Source organism: Propithecus coquereli, unplaced genomic scaffold (assembly GCF_000956105.1).
Source record: "Propithecus coquereli isolate 6110/MARCELLA unplaced genomic scaffold, Pcoq_1.0 Scaffold9, whole genome shotgun sequence".
Taxonomy (NCBI): Eukaryota; Metazoa; Chordata; class Mammalia; order Primates; family Indriidae; genus Propithecus; species Propithecus coquereli.
The window spans coordinates 4,403,173-4,422,318 of record NW_012155284.1 but is presented as its reverse complement, the minus strand read 5'-3'; the positions used below and the strand labels follow the sequence as shown (position 1 = coordinate 4,422,318).

At 46.6% G+C, this 19,146-nt stretch overlaps 1 protein-coding gene across 1 annotated transcript in view; it reads right to left on the bottom strand.

Moving 5' to 3' along the window:
* The window catches only part of LHFPL2 (lipoma HMGIC fusion partner-like 2), a 21,909-nt gene extending 3,033 nt beyond the window's left edge, over positions 1-18,876 (bottom strand). Inside the window, exon 1 of the mRNA XM_012664602.1 lies at positions 18,264-18,876. Coding sequence (XP_012520056.1) covers positions 18,264-18,699 — 436 coding nt within the window. The 5' untranslated portion in view covers positions 18,700-18,876. The remainder of the gene's footprint in view (positions 1-18,263) is intronic.
* Between the last annotated feature and the right edge of the window lie 270 nt (positions 18,877-19,146).

The window sequence follows — 19,146 nt, the reverse complement described above, 5'->3', positions numbered from 1 at the left end:
GCTGTGAGCTAGGCTGACGCCATGGCACTCACTCTAGCCCGGGCAAGAGTGAGACTCTGTCTCAAAAAACAAACAAACAAAAAAAAGAAGTGAATCAGTTAATAGCTGAGAGGGTTGAATGCAGGCTCTGCCCTCTATGAGCTGAGTGATCTTAGAAAAGGTTTTTAAGTATGATTCCTCACCTGTAAAATGGACTAATCCTTAACTCACAAGGTGGCTGTGAATTTTAAAGTCTGTAAAGAGTACTTTGTACCTTTATAACAACAAAACTGGAAACATAGACTAGCAGCCCTCTGCAGATCCCTCCCATATATAAGCACGAGCAATTTACCAAGTAAGAATAAACAGATATGGTTTTTTTTTTTTTGACACAGAGTCTTGCTGTGTTGCCCAGGTTGGTCTCAAACTCCCAAGCTCAAGCGATCTTCCCACCTCAGTCTCTTGAGTAGCTGAAACTACAGGCATGCACCACTTGGCCCAGCTTAGATCAGCTTATTTTTAAGGGTATATTTTGAAAGGTGTAATAATTTAGGAACCAGGAGGACAGCAAGATACAATTTAGTACCCTTGCAATAGTAAACTATTTTCCATCCAAACAGAAGTTTATTCAGCAGGGGAAATCTAAAATGATTTAACCAATTTTTAAGGCCTATGATAAATCCCAATTAATTCTGTCTGCATCCCACCTTGTTCCCTATGAGGGGACCTTGATAGTTTGCTCCCTCAAGGTCCTAAGTTACCACCCTGGTGTACCAGCGCTGGGCCATCTACACATGGTGAACTTGCCCAGGATTCAAAGGTACTCTCTGGTGTGCGTGCATGCAGCCTCTGCCCTAAAGCTCTAAGTGCAGGCCCTAGACAAGGGAGCATTGGCTGTTCTTCCCTTTAAAAGACCAAAGTGTTCATATTTTGGTTCCAATTAAATATTAACTGCACATTTCATGTGTTATCTGTAGTTTAAATGAGTGCATTTTAATATATTAACAGAAGACAGAAAGCATAGTTTGCTATCACATACCAGCTCTGCCACTCTCTGCCAGGCTGGTTGTAGGACCCATGAAATATCTTAATTTGGCTGTCTCAGTTCCTTTTGGGGAGTATGCAGGTTTAAAATAATTTAACATAATCCTGATTTTAATAGCATCAGACCCCTTTTCATAGCACATTCAGCCAAGCCAGGCACATTTATTTCCCTTAGGTGTTCCCTTTTCTAATAGCTCAGAAGGTGCTTCAGGCCATCCTTATAATCCATGGCTGCTACTGGCTCAATTTGTGAATAAGGACAGCAGGGAGACTTTAAAAAAAAAATCACATACATAAGGGCGCCATGCTTATGAGCTTGTTGAAAGCCTCAGCCTGACTATTTATAAGCCCGCAAGAAAGTCCATGTGGGAGGGTAATAAAAAGTGGGCTGTGGTACATCTGCCCCAGTGGATGCAAAGTGTACCAAAACCACATGCTCGCACCCGGGCAGCCAGCCCAGACAAACACGAGAGTGCCTCATCCCCATTCTGAGTGGGAGGAAGCTGCCTCTGTCCACTCTGCTGTGCCTCGTGGACCTCTGCGCCCAGCACTCATCATAGTTGTCACAAACATAGCTAATGCCATGAAACCACAAGGCCTGTATCCAACTGAAAGGAACAACAGTGGGCCTTCAGGTAAGCAAAAAATATTTTTAAAAAAAATCACGTGTCATTTTTCTGGGTATTTAAATAATCCCAGAAAGTTTAGTGATTCAGGTGGCCCTCCCAGGTGACTGCCACATTTAGTCCTCCCCTCACCAAGTCCAGAGCAGGGAGGCAAAGCCACTTGTTTGAGCCCAACCTAGCCCGCCACTGCTGTCAGGCGCAGAACAGCTTCTCGGCAGCATGGGCAGGGGTTCCTGGGCCCTAACACGCATCCTTTAGTCACGTGCAAACTTCATTCCAGCACTCATAGGAAACTGTCAACTGTTGATAATTTTTTTAGGTACAAAATGGCCATTTCATATGGTTCAACCTAATTTTTTACTTAGTTATTTTGATTATTATCCATCTCCATCCTAGACTTTAAGCTCCCCAAGGGCAGGGATTTTTGTATATCTTCTACTGTAAAGCCAGTGCTCAGAATAATACTGGGCACACAGTAGGCCCTTCATAAAACTTTACTGAAGGTCAGTGCAATTTGCTTTGTGATTAAATATTCCTAAACCACAGAGAGCCCATGGGGGGAAGGACACCAGTAAAATAAATGATGGATACCAATCAATAAGAATGAAATGTGTCAGCAAGAAAAAAAATGGAGACCCTCTGTTGATTGGCTTATCCTGCTCTAGGTTTCTGAGCCCTGGGGTTTAGAAGCAAACTTGTGCCCCTGAATTCCAGATGGGCTTGATGATACCTGTTTATAAACAATTAAAATCATTGACTTCTGAAATGAGCATGTCAGACAACTGCAAGAGAAAATGGTAGAGCTTACTAAGTTTATTGTAAACTTGGCATGGTTTTCCTGGTGCTCAGTTTGGATTGTACCCAGGGACTATGGGCTTGGTTGTAGGTTATGTCCAGAGGCCAAATGGAAGGCAAGGGGTGCTTTGGACTTAGTTGCACATAAGAGCCGAGCCAGAAGATGGTCTGCTCTACTTCTGCAGCTATTAAAAAAGCAGTTCCTGAAGTTAGGCCAGCCTCGAGTGGTCTCCAGGGCCTTGCTAGTGCCTTGCCTTACTGCACCGTTGTTTTGGGAGGTGTGTTTGTGTGCTTGTTATGTAGGGCAGTGGGCAGTTGTTGTCTTCTTCCTGGTGCATGGCTGGGTTGTAGCTGGCCCAGTTGGGTGGAGGAAGAGCAAGAAGAATGATACTGGCCAGCAACCAGAAAAATAGAGCCACTAAAGAAAGAAGCCACAAGTAACCTAGAGGGCTGGTGACCTCTCCCATGGCTCAACTGACAAGATAGCTCCCTAAAAGGTGCCATTTTCACAACCTTAAAAGACATCATCATCCTTGTGTCCTAACAACCTCCCAGTTCATTGTACCAAGATAGTTAGAAGATGCCAACATCTGCTGCCCATTGGATCACATGACTCACCCTTACCCTTGGAAGAAAAACAGTAAATGAAAAGAAACTGGTTAGTCATTTGGACTACTCTACCGATGCCACCTCAGCTGGAGATGGAGCCTGACGACCCCACTGGCAGCCCCAGGGCGCTGGTCCTCACAAGCAGCTATCCAGGTGCAGTACCACCATACCCCTCTGCGATCTCTGCAGAATTTCCCTCCCAGCACTTCATCTACCTGTGCAGGAATCTTCACAGTCTCTTTAGGGAACCTAAATGTAGCTGGGGCTTAACACAAATGATTCAACTGTGGGCTCCGTGAGGGTAGGAGCTGTGTCTTGTCCCTGTTCCCAGTGCCTAACCATAGAAGGTGCTAACACATGAAACACACCAGGAAAAGTGAAGTCATAGTTCCACTTTTTTATGAACATTCTGCGCTATGATTGGAAGAGGCACAAATTTATGTTTTAGGTAATTTTCTTAATATTGCCCTGGAATCAAAGAATAGGATATTAATCGTAAGTTTCAGTGAAGTCCCTAAGGTGGGAAGAAAAGCATTTCCACAGTCCTGTCAATCCCTCAATTTTGGAAAGACTAGCTGTTTCTGAATAAAATGAACAACATTTTACATGGTCTGAAGATGACCACCTGAAGCTCTAGGAGCGTGGGTTGCTGCGAAAGAGGGCACCAAGCCTGAAACGTGGCTCTTCAGTCTGTGGACGCGGGAAAAGGCTCCACGGCGATGTCACAGCCTTTCCCTGGGCACCGCCTCCCGGCTCCAGATCAGTCACGCAAATGCCACGCTCTCAGTACTCGCTGGCCAACGGACTGCACTCAAGGTTTCTTGTCTTGGTGGGTCACCCACCATTTATATAGAAGGCCATTTTTCCTGCCTGAAAAGCGAACTATAGGCTGGCTCCTGTTCCATAGAATAATTAGACATCACACTCCTACTCCTCTTCAGATAGGCTTCCAGACTAAATATTAAAGGCTAACTAGATCTCAGTTTGCAAAGGAAATTTTCTAAGGGCAGGAACAGAGGGAGGCCATCTGTTACTGCTACAGCAACCTGTGGAGAAGCCGCTACACTTAGCACCTGCACTAAGTCATAATCGAGAAGCTTATTCTGAACAAAAGCTATGAAATACTTTAACATCTCTGGACAGCGACATCACAGCAGATTTAAAGTTATCTTTTGATCAATTTGGGCTCCAATTAGGGAATTCCTAAGGTGTGTCATCAATGAGCGCACACCATGTGCTTGTCTGCATTGCGGGAGCATTTGTGAGTGGCCATGGCAGGGTTATAGGAGTGGGATGTTGTCATGTTTCACAGGCTTTGAGCACTTTTAGGCTGGTGATAGGAATCTGGTCACACTACACATGTCTCCGTTCCTTGAACAGGGGGCTCTTATTCGTGCTGCCGCCTTAGACACTCATCCATCTGGAAATCTTCCTCTACCCAGCTCAAATGTCACCTCTGTGAAACATCTGTCACCACTGCCTGCCAGAGTTAGTCTCTGTTCCCACTGTCCTATGGACATACATCTTCAGCTCTTTATTACCTTGTTATTTTTGTGTATTTATCCAACAGCTATTTATCGAGTTACCTGCTAAGTGTCGGGTGTAGTTCTCAGCCCCGAGGGTAAGGCAGAGCCCTAGTGGGACTTTGGTGTCTCCTGTACCCAGCGCATTCCTGACACTTCTTATTAGATACTTGTTGGCTGAATGAATACTTATTCTAAGGAGACATCACAATTTTGCCCTAACATTTACCGATAAACCTGCTAGGTCAAGAGTTCAAATCACTTCCGGCTTTCAAACAGCCATTGACTCATTTAGGAATACAGCAGGAGGCTACCGAGCTGTCAGACATCCATTCCCCTTCTAACATTTCTCTGAAAAAAATCCCCTGGTGTTGGTTCTACCAGGTTTGCCCTGTGACTCGGAGGTCTGGGCTGTAGCACAATGCCGAGAGCCTAGCCCTGCCACGGCCGCCACCCCCACACCCCACGGTCCCTCCCCCAGGACAAGCACCTCCTACACGAGGCCAGGCACGTGACTTGCCTCCTGTATCTCATCCCTACTCTGGGACCAGCTCACACAGCACTCCAGGCTTATTAGGGGGTGACAGCTTCATGAAAGTACTAGATTAAAGGAAAGGAGAATAGGAAACTTTGTGCAGTTTATTGTGTGCCCCAGTTGCCTAGAACAATGTGGGACATGTAACATGCTCTTTGTAAATATTGATTGATTGAATGGATAAATGAAAAGTAAGGAGATGTGATTATGTTACTTTTTTTTTTTTGAGACGGAGTCTCACTTTGTTTCCCTGGCTAGAGTGAGTGCCGTGGCGTCAGCCTAGCTCACAGCAACCTCAAACTCCTGGGCTCAAGCAATCCTACTGCCTCAGCCTCCCAAGTAGCTGGGACTACAGGCATGCGCCACCATGCCTGGCTAATTTTTTCTATATATTTTCAGTTGTCCAATTAATTTCTTTCTATTTTTGGTAGAGACGGGGTGTCGCTCTTGCTTAGGCTGGTCTCGAACTCCTGATCTTGAGCAATCCACCCGCCTCGGCCTCCCAGAGTGCTAGGATTACAGGCGTGAGCCACCGCGCCCGGCCGATGTTACATTTTTAAATGAAGCCACTGTGGAAAGTTCTTGTCAAGTTTTTGAAATGGCTGCAGGAAAAACTTTGGTCAGTAACGTGAATCCCAGGGGTCTGTGACTCTGGCCAACAGAACACCAGCCATGCTGTTACTACTGCAACCCTGCAGGGCCCAAACCACGGGACCAGTCTTGTACACAGCCGCCCGAAATGAAAACCTTCCTGGCTACAGAAAATGGTTGTCGGGAAAGTACACAGGAAAAGGTAGTAAGTCGATTAAATGTAATACATTTTCATTTATCTAGAGACCAGCCTTAGTTCAGCCTCAAAACCCTGAAAACCTCGGCCTGGCTGCGGCTGACCGTGGGAACTGGCCGGGGCAGCGGCTGGAGGGGAGCAGTGCACGGGGATAAACCTGGAGGAGGGTGGCGATGTGACAGGTGAGAGACACGAGGGGAAATGAGGGATGAGGGACCACAGCAGTGTACGGAAGAGGCCGGGTGGCATCCGGAAGCAGCATGAGCCTGGAGAGGTGTCAGCGCTGCAGGCAGAGGGTACAGAACTGTCCTACAGCCCAGGAAAATGCCCGCTTCTATCGGCAGCCCTGAGGACGATGTCAGAGATCAGCCTCTGGGGGCGGGGTCTGTTTGCAGTCGAGGAACATGTTCAGTTATGTATCCCTAAGTCTGGGACCATCTATTCAATCACAGGGTAAACAACTGATACGCAGGGTGATAAACATCCCTATGCATGCTAGTTAATGCGGATCTGTATGCTGCCCTCTCTTCTTCGTCTGCATTTTTATTTTTCCCCAAGTCATCTTCGGTGCTGACAGTCAGAAGTCATTTCGGCAATCCCTAATAAGTATTGGTAGGTCACCGACTGTTGTCAGGTGGAGACGTTTTCTCTTTCACACTTTCCCAAGGGAAAGCGTCAGATACTATGAAGGCTGTGCCTTGGGGAGGACACACCCTATCAGACCCCGTTCACAGTCCGCTATTCCCTTACCCAGAGACCACAGTGTGAACCTGTTTATTTCTCACGTTCGAGGACTTTGCTGACACTCTGCAGAAACGATCCTCTAGGCTCCCTACGCTCTATTTTAGAAGGCAGAGACGTACATGATACAATTAAGAGAGAATTTCATGGGTAAAAACTAAATAAAAGTTACGAGTAAATGGTTAACTAACTCTCTGGAAAACCATCCAGAAGTCTCGCTGTGACAAAATATGCATTTGTGCCATTATAAAACAGCCCTGGCCTCACAGCCCACCGGAGGCCTGAGCTTCCAGCCACTGTGAACTTGCTGACAGCGCGTGACGGCCGTTCTCTCCCTCCTGATTTCTATGGCGCTGCCCCATCCCAAATCCTCACTGGGTGCCCATCACACAGTCCTGCACACGTAGTGTCTGCTGAGCAACTTCATGTCATTTGTGACCGCCATTTCCTTTCTAGTCTTTATTTCTTTGGAAGAACCTTCTAGAAAGGTCTTCTATAGTAAAAATGGTAGATCCCAAGATAAAGCTTTGAGTTGAAGCTATAAAGTGCTCCCCCAATTTTATACATTCACAACTGATACTTTAAAGTTGGAGGTTTGTACAGGTGAGTAGAACCTTTTAATAATCACAAAGATAATGTCATAATGACAATGGCAGCATTAATGGTTACTGAGTACTCTGTGTTAGGCATCAGCTTAGCACTTTAAATATAACTCATTTAGTCCCGAGAGCAATCCTGTGAGGTTGGCCCTATTAATATCATGTGACAAATGAGGAAACTGAGACACGGAGGGCTCAGCAGGGTTACATGGCTCATCATCAACAGCAGGGCTGGAACGCAAATCCAGAGACTATGGCTCTGGAGCCCACTTCCTGGGCCTTCATGCTGGACTGCTGTGCTACTACAGACCACAGGCTCACTTCCAAACAAAAGCACCTGTGTCCTGAAGAGGGGAGACTGGCAGGTACTCGGACACTGGCTTAGTTGTAGCTCTGAGAGGTTGGAGAGCAGATGTAAAGGCCAGTTATCAGTGAGCAACCACAGGAGTGGGCTGGGAGGAGAACACCGCACCAAAAATAAAGCGTCGCCTATTGTCAAGCAGATTGGTTTGCTCACCCTGTGGCAGGACAAGATTCAGAAGTTCCATCCACATCTTCTCTTCCATCCCAATCTAAGCATCACCAACCTCCTTTCTGAAGTACAGATGCCACTTTGGAATGGCTGCCCTTGGCTAAAGCTACTTCTAGAAAGAAAACCTAGTGAACAGATCAGAACAATTTAAGGTTTACCATGATGTATTGTACAGGAACACCTATGTGAGCATAAAACTGCAAAAAAGCATGAAACCCATTGGACCAGAGTGGGGGAAATCTAAGCAATAGAATCAGCTTACAGCTTCATTTTTGTCCCTGCGATCCTGTATGCTTGGGAACCATTAGCATTTGCACGTCCGCCTAGAACAATAATGCCATCCACAGGATGATCCACGAAAAACCCCACACAATACTATGTCCTTTTCAGGACAGCCATCTGTTGCCAATGAGACCAAATCCAGGACTGAGAACGTCTCAGACAGCCCCAGATCCCTCCTTGTTTAGCCATCTCACCTCCTCCAAATAGCCCTTCTTAATTCACAGAACAGAGCTGATGGTCTTTGTCTTTCCTGATTGCTTCCTACCCTTGAATCCTTGCACTACCCGCTGTGTACAGAGGGTTTTAGTCAAGGCTGTGTCATCCAGAGACCTGCCTGTGTGTCTACATGCAGGGAATGTCGCTCTCAATCTTGGGCCTCTGGCTCTGGTGAAATCTTACTTATGACAACTGCAGAGACAGCAGGAGCGGGGCCCCAAGAGCTCTTCCTTCTACCCAAGAGTTCTGGTTTTGTGCCCACCCCCTGCAAACCCAAAAGCTAATTAGCAATGGTATTCAAGCTTGCTTGACTTTCCCAGGTGCCAGGATGGGCCACTATCTTCAGTACCAAAACTTCAGTTACCCATTTCCGATCAAGGGTATTTGAATAATTCTTATAAATAAAAGTAATATAACAAAGTATGAGTTATAACATGAATCAAGAATTTCTGCCCAAGGCTAGGCGCGGTGGCTCACGCCTGTAATCCTAGCACTCTAGGAGGCCGAGGCAGGTGGATCGCTAAAAGGTCAGGAGTTTGAGACCAGCCTGAGCAAGAGTGATTTTCTATTTCTAAAAAATAGAAAGAAATGATCTGGACAACTAAAAATATATATAGAGAGAAAAAATTAGCCGGGCATGGTGGTGCATGCCTGTAGTCCCAGCTACTTGGGAGGCTGAGGCAGAAGGATTGCTTGAGCCCAGGAGTTTGAGGTTGCTGCGAGCTAGGCTGATGCCATGGCACTCACTCTAGCCCGGGCAACAAAGCGAGACTCTGTCTCAAAAAAAAAAAAGAATTTCTGCCCAAGAATTATCACTTTTGGTTAATCTATACTTTTGAAATCACTTTGCCCATAAAGGTTTTTCAATTTTTCCATGAAAATTTAGTCTAACGCCCAAGCAGAATTCTGTTTTAGAGATTGTCCGTTCTGAAATGATTTGTATTAGTTCTTCAGAAGATGGCTCCATCAATTATTTATGCTTTAACTGTGTGGGTGGCAGAGTCCATGTGAGAACTGAGACTTAGCAGCGTTTGTTAAATCCTTTACTCTCTTCCCCAAACACCTGTACGCTTGCAGCTGCGCCAGCACACACTACCCTACTCAGCACAGCACCGCGACTCTGCCTTTACTGAGCACCTGCGATGGATGCAGCAGGCCCCATTCTGAACACTAGAGATGTCACTGTGAAAAGACACCAATCACACCCTTTCAGGGCTTGGTTATTTTCTAGAACAGTGGTTCCCACGTTTCTGGACTTCACACAGTAGGTACAATAGCCAGAAAATTGTTGGGAAGTCAGCATTTTCATTTTGCTAATATAGGGACACTTAACCATTATTTTCTCTCATCATCATTTAATAAAAGAAAGAATATTTTAACACAAGAAGGGTGAGGGATGTAATCTGAAAATAAAGGACAGTTCTTTAAATTGACTATCTTTAGCTCAATGAAATCTTACTACGCTGTCCTTATCTTTCTCGTTTTTGCTGCGGACTGGCGGAAACGTTAGCACAGAGAGAACAAGTTCTCAGTCAAAGGCAGCAACTTCTGATCAAGGGGCCCTTCTGAGGGGTCGGCGTGGGGCGTGCAGTGGCGCAATCGCAGCTCACTGCAGCCCTGGACTCCTGGCCTCAAGGAATCCTCCTGCCTTAGCCTCCCAGGTAGCTGGGACCACAGGCGTGCGCCACTGCACCCAGCATTTTGCCTCTCATTTTAAAGTGTCAAGCATTTATGGACAAGCTAGACAGGGCCCAACTTTGACATTTAGAAACTCTGCTTCGATGGCCAGATGAGAAACTAGATGTCAAAGGGTTCATGGCAATGCAAAGAGTTTTAGTTGATGACCACAGTGTCTTTGTAGAGCAGATTATATCCACACGTCAGCTTAGTACATGACCGATAATAATATCAGAGCTTTTTAACCAGTAAGATTTTCAGAGGAAAAGGGAAAGAGCTGGTTATTTGCAAATGTCAATAGTTTTTTAAAAAGCTTGTATTAATGCTTATGCCATCTCCCCAGAGGGATATAGTAGGATATCCATTTTCTACTAAAAACACTCCCATGGTATTATAATTGGCAAGAAAAATACTCTCCAGCAGAGAAAGGATGACAGAGCAACATAAACAGAACTCTTTGCAAGACAATCAGATTATATTTTTCATAAAAAGACCTTACAACCAAGGCCCCCAAAGGAAGTTTCTGTTACAATTACTCAAATTAATGGCCATCAATTAAGACTTGTCTGATGCCCTTAGGGCATGTGGAGAAATAATTTATAAGAAAGATGCAGTTTCTCTAATTGGGGAAGCCTCCCCTAAGTCTTTCTCAGCAATGACTCCTCTTTTTATTTCTTTTTATTTTGTACTCCCCCTTGGCCTAGCTGAGATGCAATGACTCCTCTCTACATGCAAATTATTTCCTGCTGGCAGTTTTTAAAGTCTTAACTCTGAAATTGTTGAAATGTGTCTCAACAAACTAATTTAGCCAGATTATTCCCTCCAATCAGTTAGTGATGAAGCTTTACTTCACGTTCAGGGTGAGAAGCTGTTTGTTAAACTGCTTACCTGCAACTGGAAGGACTTTATGAAATATTTTCTCCATAAATTATTCACCTGACACAAAGGATTACAAAAGACAGAGCTCCTGTTTGACTATAACCAAAATACACTGACAACTCAAAATAAGCTACTGAAGTAAATAAAATACAAAATGCAGCGTGTAACAGAGTAAAAGATACTTTTTAAAAAGCTTACTGAGCTATAATATTTCTAGGACAATAAATTTCTTGCCTGCTGAGGTCTTTGGGTGCGGATAATGTTAATTCCTACATCAAAACCAGGTGACATCTTTTCAACACTAGGTCCCTGAGGTTGGCCTCTATCAGTCTGAACATGCGGCCACTCTGCATTTTGGTTTGAAATTACTTAGTGTTGTGCACATATATTTGTACTGATTCTTAAAGTATTTTAATATTGGTTTCATTTTCTCAATATGTGTCTTTTTAAAGACAGGGGCTGTCTTTAAAAAAAAAAAGATTGCTGGCCATTTAATAAAGCTACTGGGAAGACCACATATAATAAATGAACCCATAAATGTGGCTGATAGGCTGGGCGTGGTGGCTCACGCCTGTAATCCTAGCACTCTGGGAGGCCGAGGCGGGTGGATTGCTCAAGGTCAGGAGTTCGAGACCAGCCTGACCAAGAGCGACACCCCGTCTCTACTAAAAAATAGAAAGAAATGATCTGGACAACTAAAAATATATATATAGAAAAAATTAGCCGGGCATGGTGGCACATGCCTGTAGTCCCGGCTACTCGGGAGGCTGAGGCAGAAGGATCGCTTGAGCCCAGGAGTCTGAGGTTGCTGTGAGCTAGGCTGACGCCATGGCACTCACTCTAGCCTGGGCAACAGACTGAGACTTTGTCTCAAAAAAAAAAAAAAAAAAAAAAAAATGTGGCTGATATAGCACAGGTCTTCATAGGAGAGGCACATTATTTCTGAAGTGGCTTTATAGCTTATAAGAACAGCACCTTTGCATTAAGCTCTTAAAACAGAGCATCTGGACTGCTCATGTAAATATTCAGAGCCATGCTTAAGCGATTATTTGCTAATGTAATTTCAACATAGATCATCCATGGCTCCATGATAATTTATGTCTACAATTAAGTGGTTGCCATGGCAAACTGCTTTCCACATTTTGTGTATCAATTGCTACATCTGAATGTTAAGAGTTTGCAATTTTCTTCTAGGCTTTCCAACTCATTCTTTAAAAGTAGACCCTGGTCTCTAGATTTACTCAAATGAATGCTTGATCCACTTGCTTTTAGGCAGTAGTTTTTACTGTAATTATATAGTTGAGTTCTTCGTTCCCTTTATATATGATGATGTAGGTTTTTGTGCTTCTCTAGGATACAGTTTCTGAAATGACTCTGATACAGTTTGGGAGCAAAAGCTCAAGAAATTGTAGATCTGAGTCTACAGGTCTTTGCACATAGTAGGCATCCAATAAAAGCTCCAATTCTAGCCTTCCTTATAACATCTCTGCATTTTTCACTTTTTACCAAGTGGCTGCTAAATGCTGGGGAAGTAGTGCATGTGTCTTACCAGTGGTTTTTCTTAAACTGCTTCAGACATGGAACTGGACCTGACTGTGGGGGAGGCAGCACCTGTCTGGAGAGCCACAAATCAAGAGTCTCCTTTTGGGCCGGGCGCGGTGGCTCATGCCTGTAATCCTAGCACTCTGGGAGGCCGAGGCGGGCGGATTGTTTGAGCTCAGGAGTTCGAGACCAGCCTGAGCAAGAGTGAGACCCCATCTCTACTAAAAATAGAAAGAAATTAATCGGACAACTAAAAATATATACAAAAAATTAGCCGGGCATGGTGGCGCGTGCCTGTAGTCCCAGCTACTCGGGAGGCTGAGGCAGGAGGATTGCTTGAGCCCAGGAGTTTGAGGTTGCTGTGAGCTAGGCTGACACCACGGCACTCTAGCCCGGGCAAAAAGAGTGAGACTCTGTCTCAAAAAAAAAAAAAAGTCTCCTTTTGGTCCCCAGTAGCCACCACAAGGAAGGGACAGCAGGGGATGCTCCTCCTACTTTTCTCATGCCCCTTCTTGGAGGACATTTTGAAATTGGGCAACCAACATCACACTACCTTCTCAGAGAAAGCTGAGGGCATTTTTCAGGTGTAAAATCCCGGGCGGGGCTCTGAGAGCCAGGAATCTCTGCCTGTCCCTCCCTGTGCTTCCCAGGCCCCTGCTATTACTTCTCCTCTCAGCGGCTGGCCTGGGAGCACATGGGTAGGGCGCAGGATGAGTCAGAAGGGAGGCTGGGGCTGGGTTGGGCTGTGGTCATCACCTGATGCTAAAGGTAATTTTTCACCCTGTGAAAAAAGCAATGTGAATACCAAGTCTGGAACAGTGCTCGCGATGCAGTTCATACGGCCACCCATACTTCCACACACTTTCAGGTTATGACAAAAGCAATTCCACGAGCAACAAAGGCAAAAACCCTCCACTTGTCTTCTCTCAGAGTCTTCTCCTTTTATTCCTTTTTCTTTTTTGGTACTGCTCAATCATTGCTCACTTCCAAGAAAACCGAGCCTGCCCCAGCCAGGCCCTCAGCCCCCAAAGCAAAGAGCAGTTCCCACGACCACACCCTCCAGCCCAGCCCTGCAGAGGCAGAGTTCAGCCCCACAGCCGTGGATCTGGTCAGACTGGCTGGGGCCGCTGGCTGAGGCAATCCTGATGGACTGGGACCCGCAGGCAGGCAGACGGAGGGCTGGAGCGAGTAGAGAGCGTGAGAGCCGGCAGGACTCAAAGCGGCAAGCAAGCACACCAGGGCAGACTGGAAGACAGCAGGCAGCCAGGCCCCGCAGCCCATGTGCTAGTGCAGCCCTCGTGGCAATCCCAGTGGAATAGGCCCAGCCAGCTCGAGTGAGCCAAATCCTGAGCTCATTTTAATGGCTTCTGTCCCAATTCTGAGTCACTGGGGATTCCATGGACTTCTAAGAGAGCCCTACATGCATTTCCAAAAACAAACTGCTTGATGCTGTCATGGAAAACCTGGATCTTTGCATTCTACAGTTTCACTATGGATTACATCCAGGTCACAACCTAAGGAAGACAGCTGGCAAAAAAACAGCCCTGCTGGCGGATTACCCAGCTTTTGTAATGAATCCCAGAGGGATATGAACTGATGTGTGTTTCTGGCTCTGCCAAGTCCTGGACAAGTTCTCACCTAGTGAAGACCAATCAGCCTGTGATTTATTTTGCCAGGGGAATCCGAGCAGCCACCTGCAATCAAGACTCCACTGCGAGGAGCTGCCTCCAGAAAGCAAAGGGATGAAGACTGTGTGTGTCTGGCAGGAGGGGAGTGGGGCGAAGGAGGTCTTTGTTTCCTTGTCATTTCAATTGCTATCTTCTGCTTTTTAAAAAAATGATCTGAGGACACACCTGGCCATACCAAAGCCACAGGACTGCTCCGCACCCTGCAGCCCCAACACAGGCAGGCTATTACGGGGCCAGGGAATGGCCCTATACAATGTATTCGTGTTTGATTTGAACAGAACAAGGTCAACAGTAAAAGCTGCAAGAGATACCCCTATTCCTAAGAACTGCAGTCCCCAACCCCTTGGCAATGGCCCAGTACTGGTCCGTGGCCTGTTAGGAAAACAGGGTGGAGCATCACCTCCTGAGCTCCACCTCCCCATCTTCCATGGAAAAACTCTCTTCCGTGAAACCAGTCCCTGGAGCTGAAAAGGTTGGGGACCCCTGTCTTAGAATGCCACAATTCTGGAAAACAAAAAATACACTAAAACTTGCTAAGAAAGCAGAAATACTTTAATTATTATTATTAGCTGCCATTTATTATTTATTGTGAGTCAAGCACTATGCACTTAAGCCTTTCTCATACTCTTATATTATCTAATTTAACCCTCAAAACAACCCCAAGGCATATACTATTACATCCATTTTACAAATGAGAAAACTAAGGCTTAGAGAAGTGAGGTAAATTGGTCAATGTTTCACGGCCACTTTTAAATGAAGCTTGAACTCTCATTACTGCCAGGAGTGAGTGCTAAACCAAGGATATCTGTGGAAAAGTATTTAGAATGGGTGCCACTATCAGGCTAGGCCTTAAAGACAAATCCTGCTGTCAGGGTTAACTTAACCAGGAATAACTGTATTTTATTTTTTTGAAGTTATCCAGAGTTTGGGATTTCCACAGAGATAGCCGATTCTTTCACATTCAGCTTCTAAAATCAAAATATCAGGATTTTGATGATTTATGTTGTATTTTTATAGATAATGAGGGCTATACAAGCCTGTGGCATATTTATTCTTTAAAATTAAGTGTAGCAAAGGAATATGCTTATAATATCTTATAATTTTTCATCCAGCTACATTTCACAAAAATGTCCTTTTTGCCAAAATGTGAGTTGCAAGAACACACAGAGCCGAGTGTATTGCTAAAGAATCCTCCTGTTGCTCTGGCAGCAGCCTCCTTTCTCACCATTTGTTTCAACATGGAAGAGATCCAGGGCTGAGTGAGAGAGGTACAGGGAGAGACAAGACTGACGCTCACAGCTGCAACCAGTCCCTGGCCGGGGCTGGCCAGATGCTATCACAGATTGGCTGACAGGAGAGAAAGCAAGTCAGCTGCCTCAGACAATGGTGTGGCAACCTTCTCAGCCAGAGATGCAAGGATCATGGCTGCCATTTCCACTGGCTTGAACTGCAAGGTGTAGACCTCCATTAGGGAGAAAGACCCCCAAGCATCCCTGGCAGATGTGAGCCCCAAACACGCAAAGGATGGCCTATCCCGTGTTTCTCATGATTTCTTCCCTGTGGGGTGCTGCTGGGCTGGAAGAAGAACAGAAACCACTCTTTCCTGTATCTGAGTGCTTAGCCTTAGATTGATGGCTCCTAGACAGCAGCCACACTGTGCAGGAACCTCTGCCTCCTGCCAATTAAAAATTTTGAGTAATTTCAGAATTTCTGAGATGTGCATAGGACGTAGGGGTGGGAGAAAGTTAAAGTTTCCTTTAGAAAGCCCAGACTTTTGGAAGAGACTGATGACCAGCAGACTAGCCCCTCAGGAGTGTTACTGCTTCCTCCTTTTCAACTCTCTTCCCAGAAGCCTTATGCAGAGAGAAAAAGAGAAAAGTCAGAAAAATCTCACCAGAGTGTAGAAATAATACCTAAGATATATACTGATCTTTGTGCAAAATGAATGCTCTTGCCATTTATGTGGTGCACACAAGAGCACCAAACGGTATGTTGGACTAATCCTCATTCTTCAAGAGGGAATTCACTGGACTAACACCTCATGAAAAACTGCATGTAAATCATCCTGAAGGACACCTGTGCTTTGCTCCCGAACACCTACAAAAGACAGGTTTGGTGTTGTGGCCCAAGGTGTCCCACTCCTTGCAGTAAATGGCCACTGATTTACTAGAAGGCAATTAGATCACCACCAAGTTTCTCAGGGTGAAAAGCGCTCTTTCAGGTGACAAGCCAGGAGTCTCACCTACACACTACCATATTGATCAAACCCACAATAAAGGCATGAAATCATCAAGGATGTGCAAATACACCACCGTGAGAGAAAAATTAAACAGAAATCCTCCCATCTGGTCGACCAGGGCTCTTCCATAGGATTAATAAACTTTGTGTACTGGCCTCCCTTTATCCATGTGTTTATTTTTGACTCCTCAAAAGCCTTTGCTAACACTTCTCTGCAGAAGTTTTAAGACATACGCATGCATCTACGCATACACACCTGAAGCACTGTGTCTGAGGATAAAGCACGGGCATTCCTCTCACAGTGTTGTTGAAACGCACCTTACTGAACACTTCTGGCCAGTGAAATGCCAAGCTGAAGATTTCAGAAGGGAATCAAAAGGAGACCATGAGCAGAATCAAAACTCTGAGATTAAAAAAGAAATCTAAGGTAAAGTCATATTTTCCAATCTCCCTATTTTTCAGAAGAGAACACTGAGCTCCAGAGAGGTGGTACATTTACAGTATCTCAAGGGGAACTGCTAGTTATTAATATTAGCAAAGCTGAGAAACAAAATCCTGGGCACCTAAATTCTCAGTGCCTGGGTCATCCGTGGTATGGCTGATCCTGGCAGGTGAGATGAGGGGCCAGAGATTTGTCATTCTGGGCCAGAACACTTAAGGGCTCTGGTGACTGGATGGTGTATACCCCACCCCCATGACAGCCGATCAGAACTGAGGGGCAGCTCCTCTGCCATTGCCCCCATCCCCCACCACCACACAGGGGCCCTCCTAAGATTTGAGGAACAGAAAACTTTATCTTATCAGCTGTTTGAGGAAAAAAAAAACCTGTCATTTGATCTATTTGGAAGCCATCCCAGCTGAGCTCAAGACTTTGCTATGAAGCAGACTAGAGCTAATTCATTTAGGGTCTGTTCTTTACAGCCCTGGACACAAGGCTCAGTGCTTATCTTCATTGTTGAGTCCTGTGCAACAGCGTTAGAATTTGCTGAGGGATGAATCACCTGTGTCCTTCATTTAGGGTTGTAGGCGGATTACTGTTTCTCCTGTTAGAATTGAGATTAATATCTTGGTTTAAAAGTGAATACTTTTTTCTATCAAAGTAAGATTCTACTTCCTTGTGGATGTCTTCAAACTCAGCTATGTATGTGTGTGTGAATTTCTGCCACCCAGGACAAGCCTGGACAGACTGTTACCCCCTTGCTCAGGACCTGCCTCTTGAACCCACGTGGGGAAGCCTACAAAGTGCTGGTGGCAGTGGACGTTTTCCTACAGCTCACAGCCTTCTCTCTGGGATCACTGTAAAGAGCTCATGCGTTTCTTCCACCCCTTTCTAACAAGCTCATTAGTAAGAAATTCTCAGAAAGTGGAAGAGTTAGATTGCCTTTTCTGATCTGAGTGCACAGAACATTCTGTCAGGCTCCAGGAGACAGACAATTTAAACCAGAACATCATTAAACACGGAGCAGCTGATACTAATTCCTTCCCAGCCTGCCTCTCCCAGGCCAAAAGCTGAAATCATCTGGGGGCCGGGGCTGAGAGTGGGGCCCAGGCTGGCTGCCTCCTACTTGCATTCCTTCTTAGCACAGAGTGCTTGCTGCAGGTGGGACTCCTCTCACCATAATTCCTCGGAGAGATAGACTGGCGTGGAAAGCATGCTTTTCATTTAACGGGAAAAGCAAAAAGTAGGAGTAATTACTCAAATAAAAACCAACAACTTAGACCCGGAGGAAATAAGCAACGAGGAAGATCACGCCAGAGAAGAATAAGACGGCATCTTCCTGTGGGGTGAGGGTGAGATAGGGAGAAGGGACCCATCCGGGCAGCACATGCATGGAACAGAACGTAGCAAAGGAAAGCCCGATGAGAGCAGATGGTCTCCCAAACTGGCAGGAGGAGAATCAGCGAGCACCAGCCTGCCCCGCAGCTCTCGGTCCCGCCCTCCCCGGCTCGGTCCCTGCCCTCTGCACTTACCTGCGATTCCTTGCAACAGCCCGCAGACGTTGAAAATGCTTTTCTTCATGATGCTCTGCACACACATGGTGAAGACGGACACCAAGGCCACTATGCAGAGAATAAAGATCCCCACGGCCAGGAAAATCGCGGTGGCCTGCCAGAAGCCGCTGGCGATCTCGCCGAAGCTCTCCGCGTAGGGCCCACACAGCATGTCCCGCTGGAAGTGCTGCAGCCCGGGGTTCCGCGTGCAGCGCGCGTAGATGCCCAAGGTGGGGTGGTAGAACTCCGGGGAGCCCCCGTCCGGGCCAGCCGGCTCGGCGCCGCTGCGGCTGTGGCTCTTCGCCTTCCCGATGAGCCAGTCTGCGCTCATGAAGGCGATGAGCTCTGCGAAAGCCACCACAATACTCAGGAGGGTCCAGAGCATCGAGCGACAGGTGACGATGACATGACACATATTGATGTTCCAGGCGGGAAAAGACTCAGGCGTCCACGGAGTTAATCAAAAGAGAAAGTCGGCGGGGAAGGGGGCTCGGGCGGGCCGGGAAGCAGGTCGCAGCCGCAGTCATCCACTCCGCAGCCGGCGGCATTCACGCTGCGGGGCGCTCTCGGCTCTGGTCGGAGCCGCGGCACCGCCTGCCGGGCGGCTCACCTAGGGCGAGAGGGGAGGCGGTTAGCGGCGCGCCCGGCCCCGCCCCACTGCCCGCCGGGCGGGGTCCGCACCGGCCTGCCCCGCGGCCCGCGGAGCCGAGTCAGAGCCCCGTCCGGGCAGCGTGCCGGGCCGCTCCGAGCGCATCCGTGGGGTTCGTGGTTTCAGGTTCTCCCCGGCCACACAGCACTCGGCACTGCAGGCGGCGGTTCACCTCACCTCTACGCGGCAGGGCGGGAGGGACCAACGTCGGTT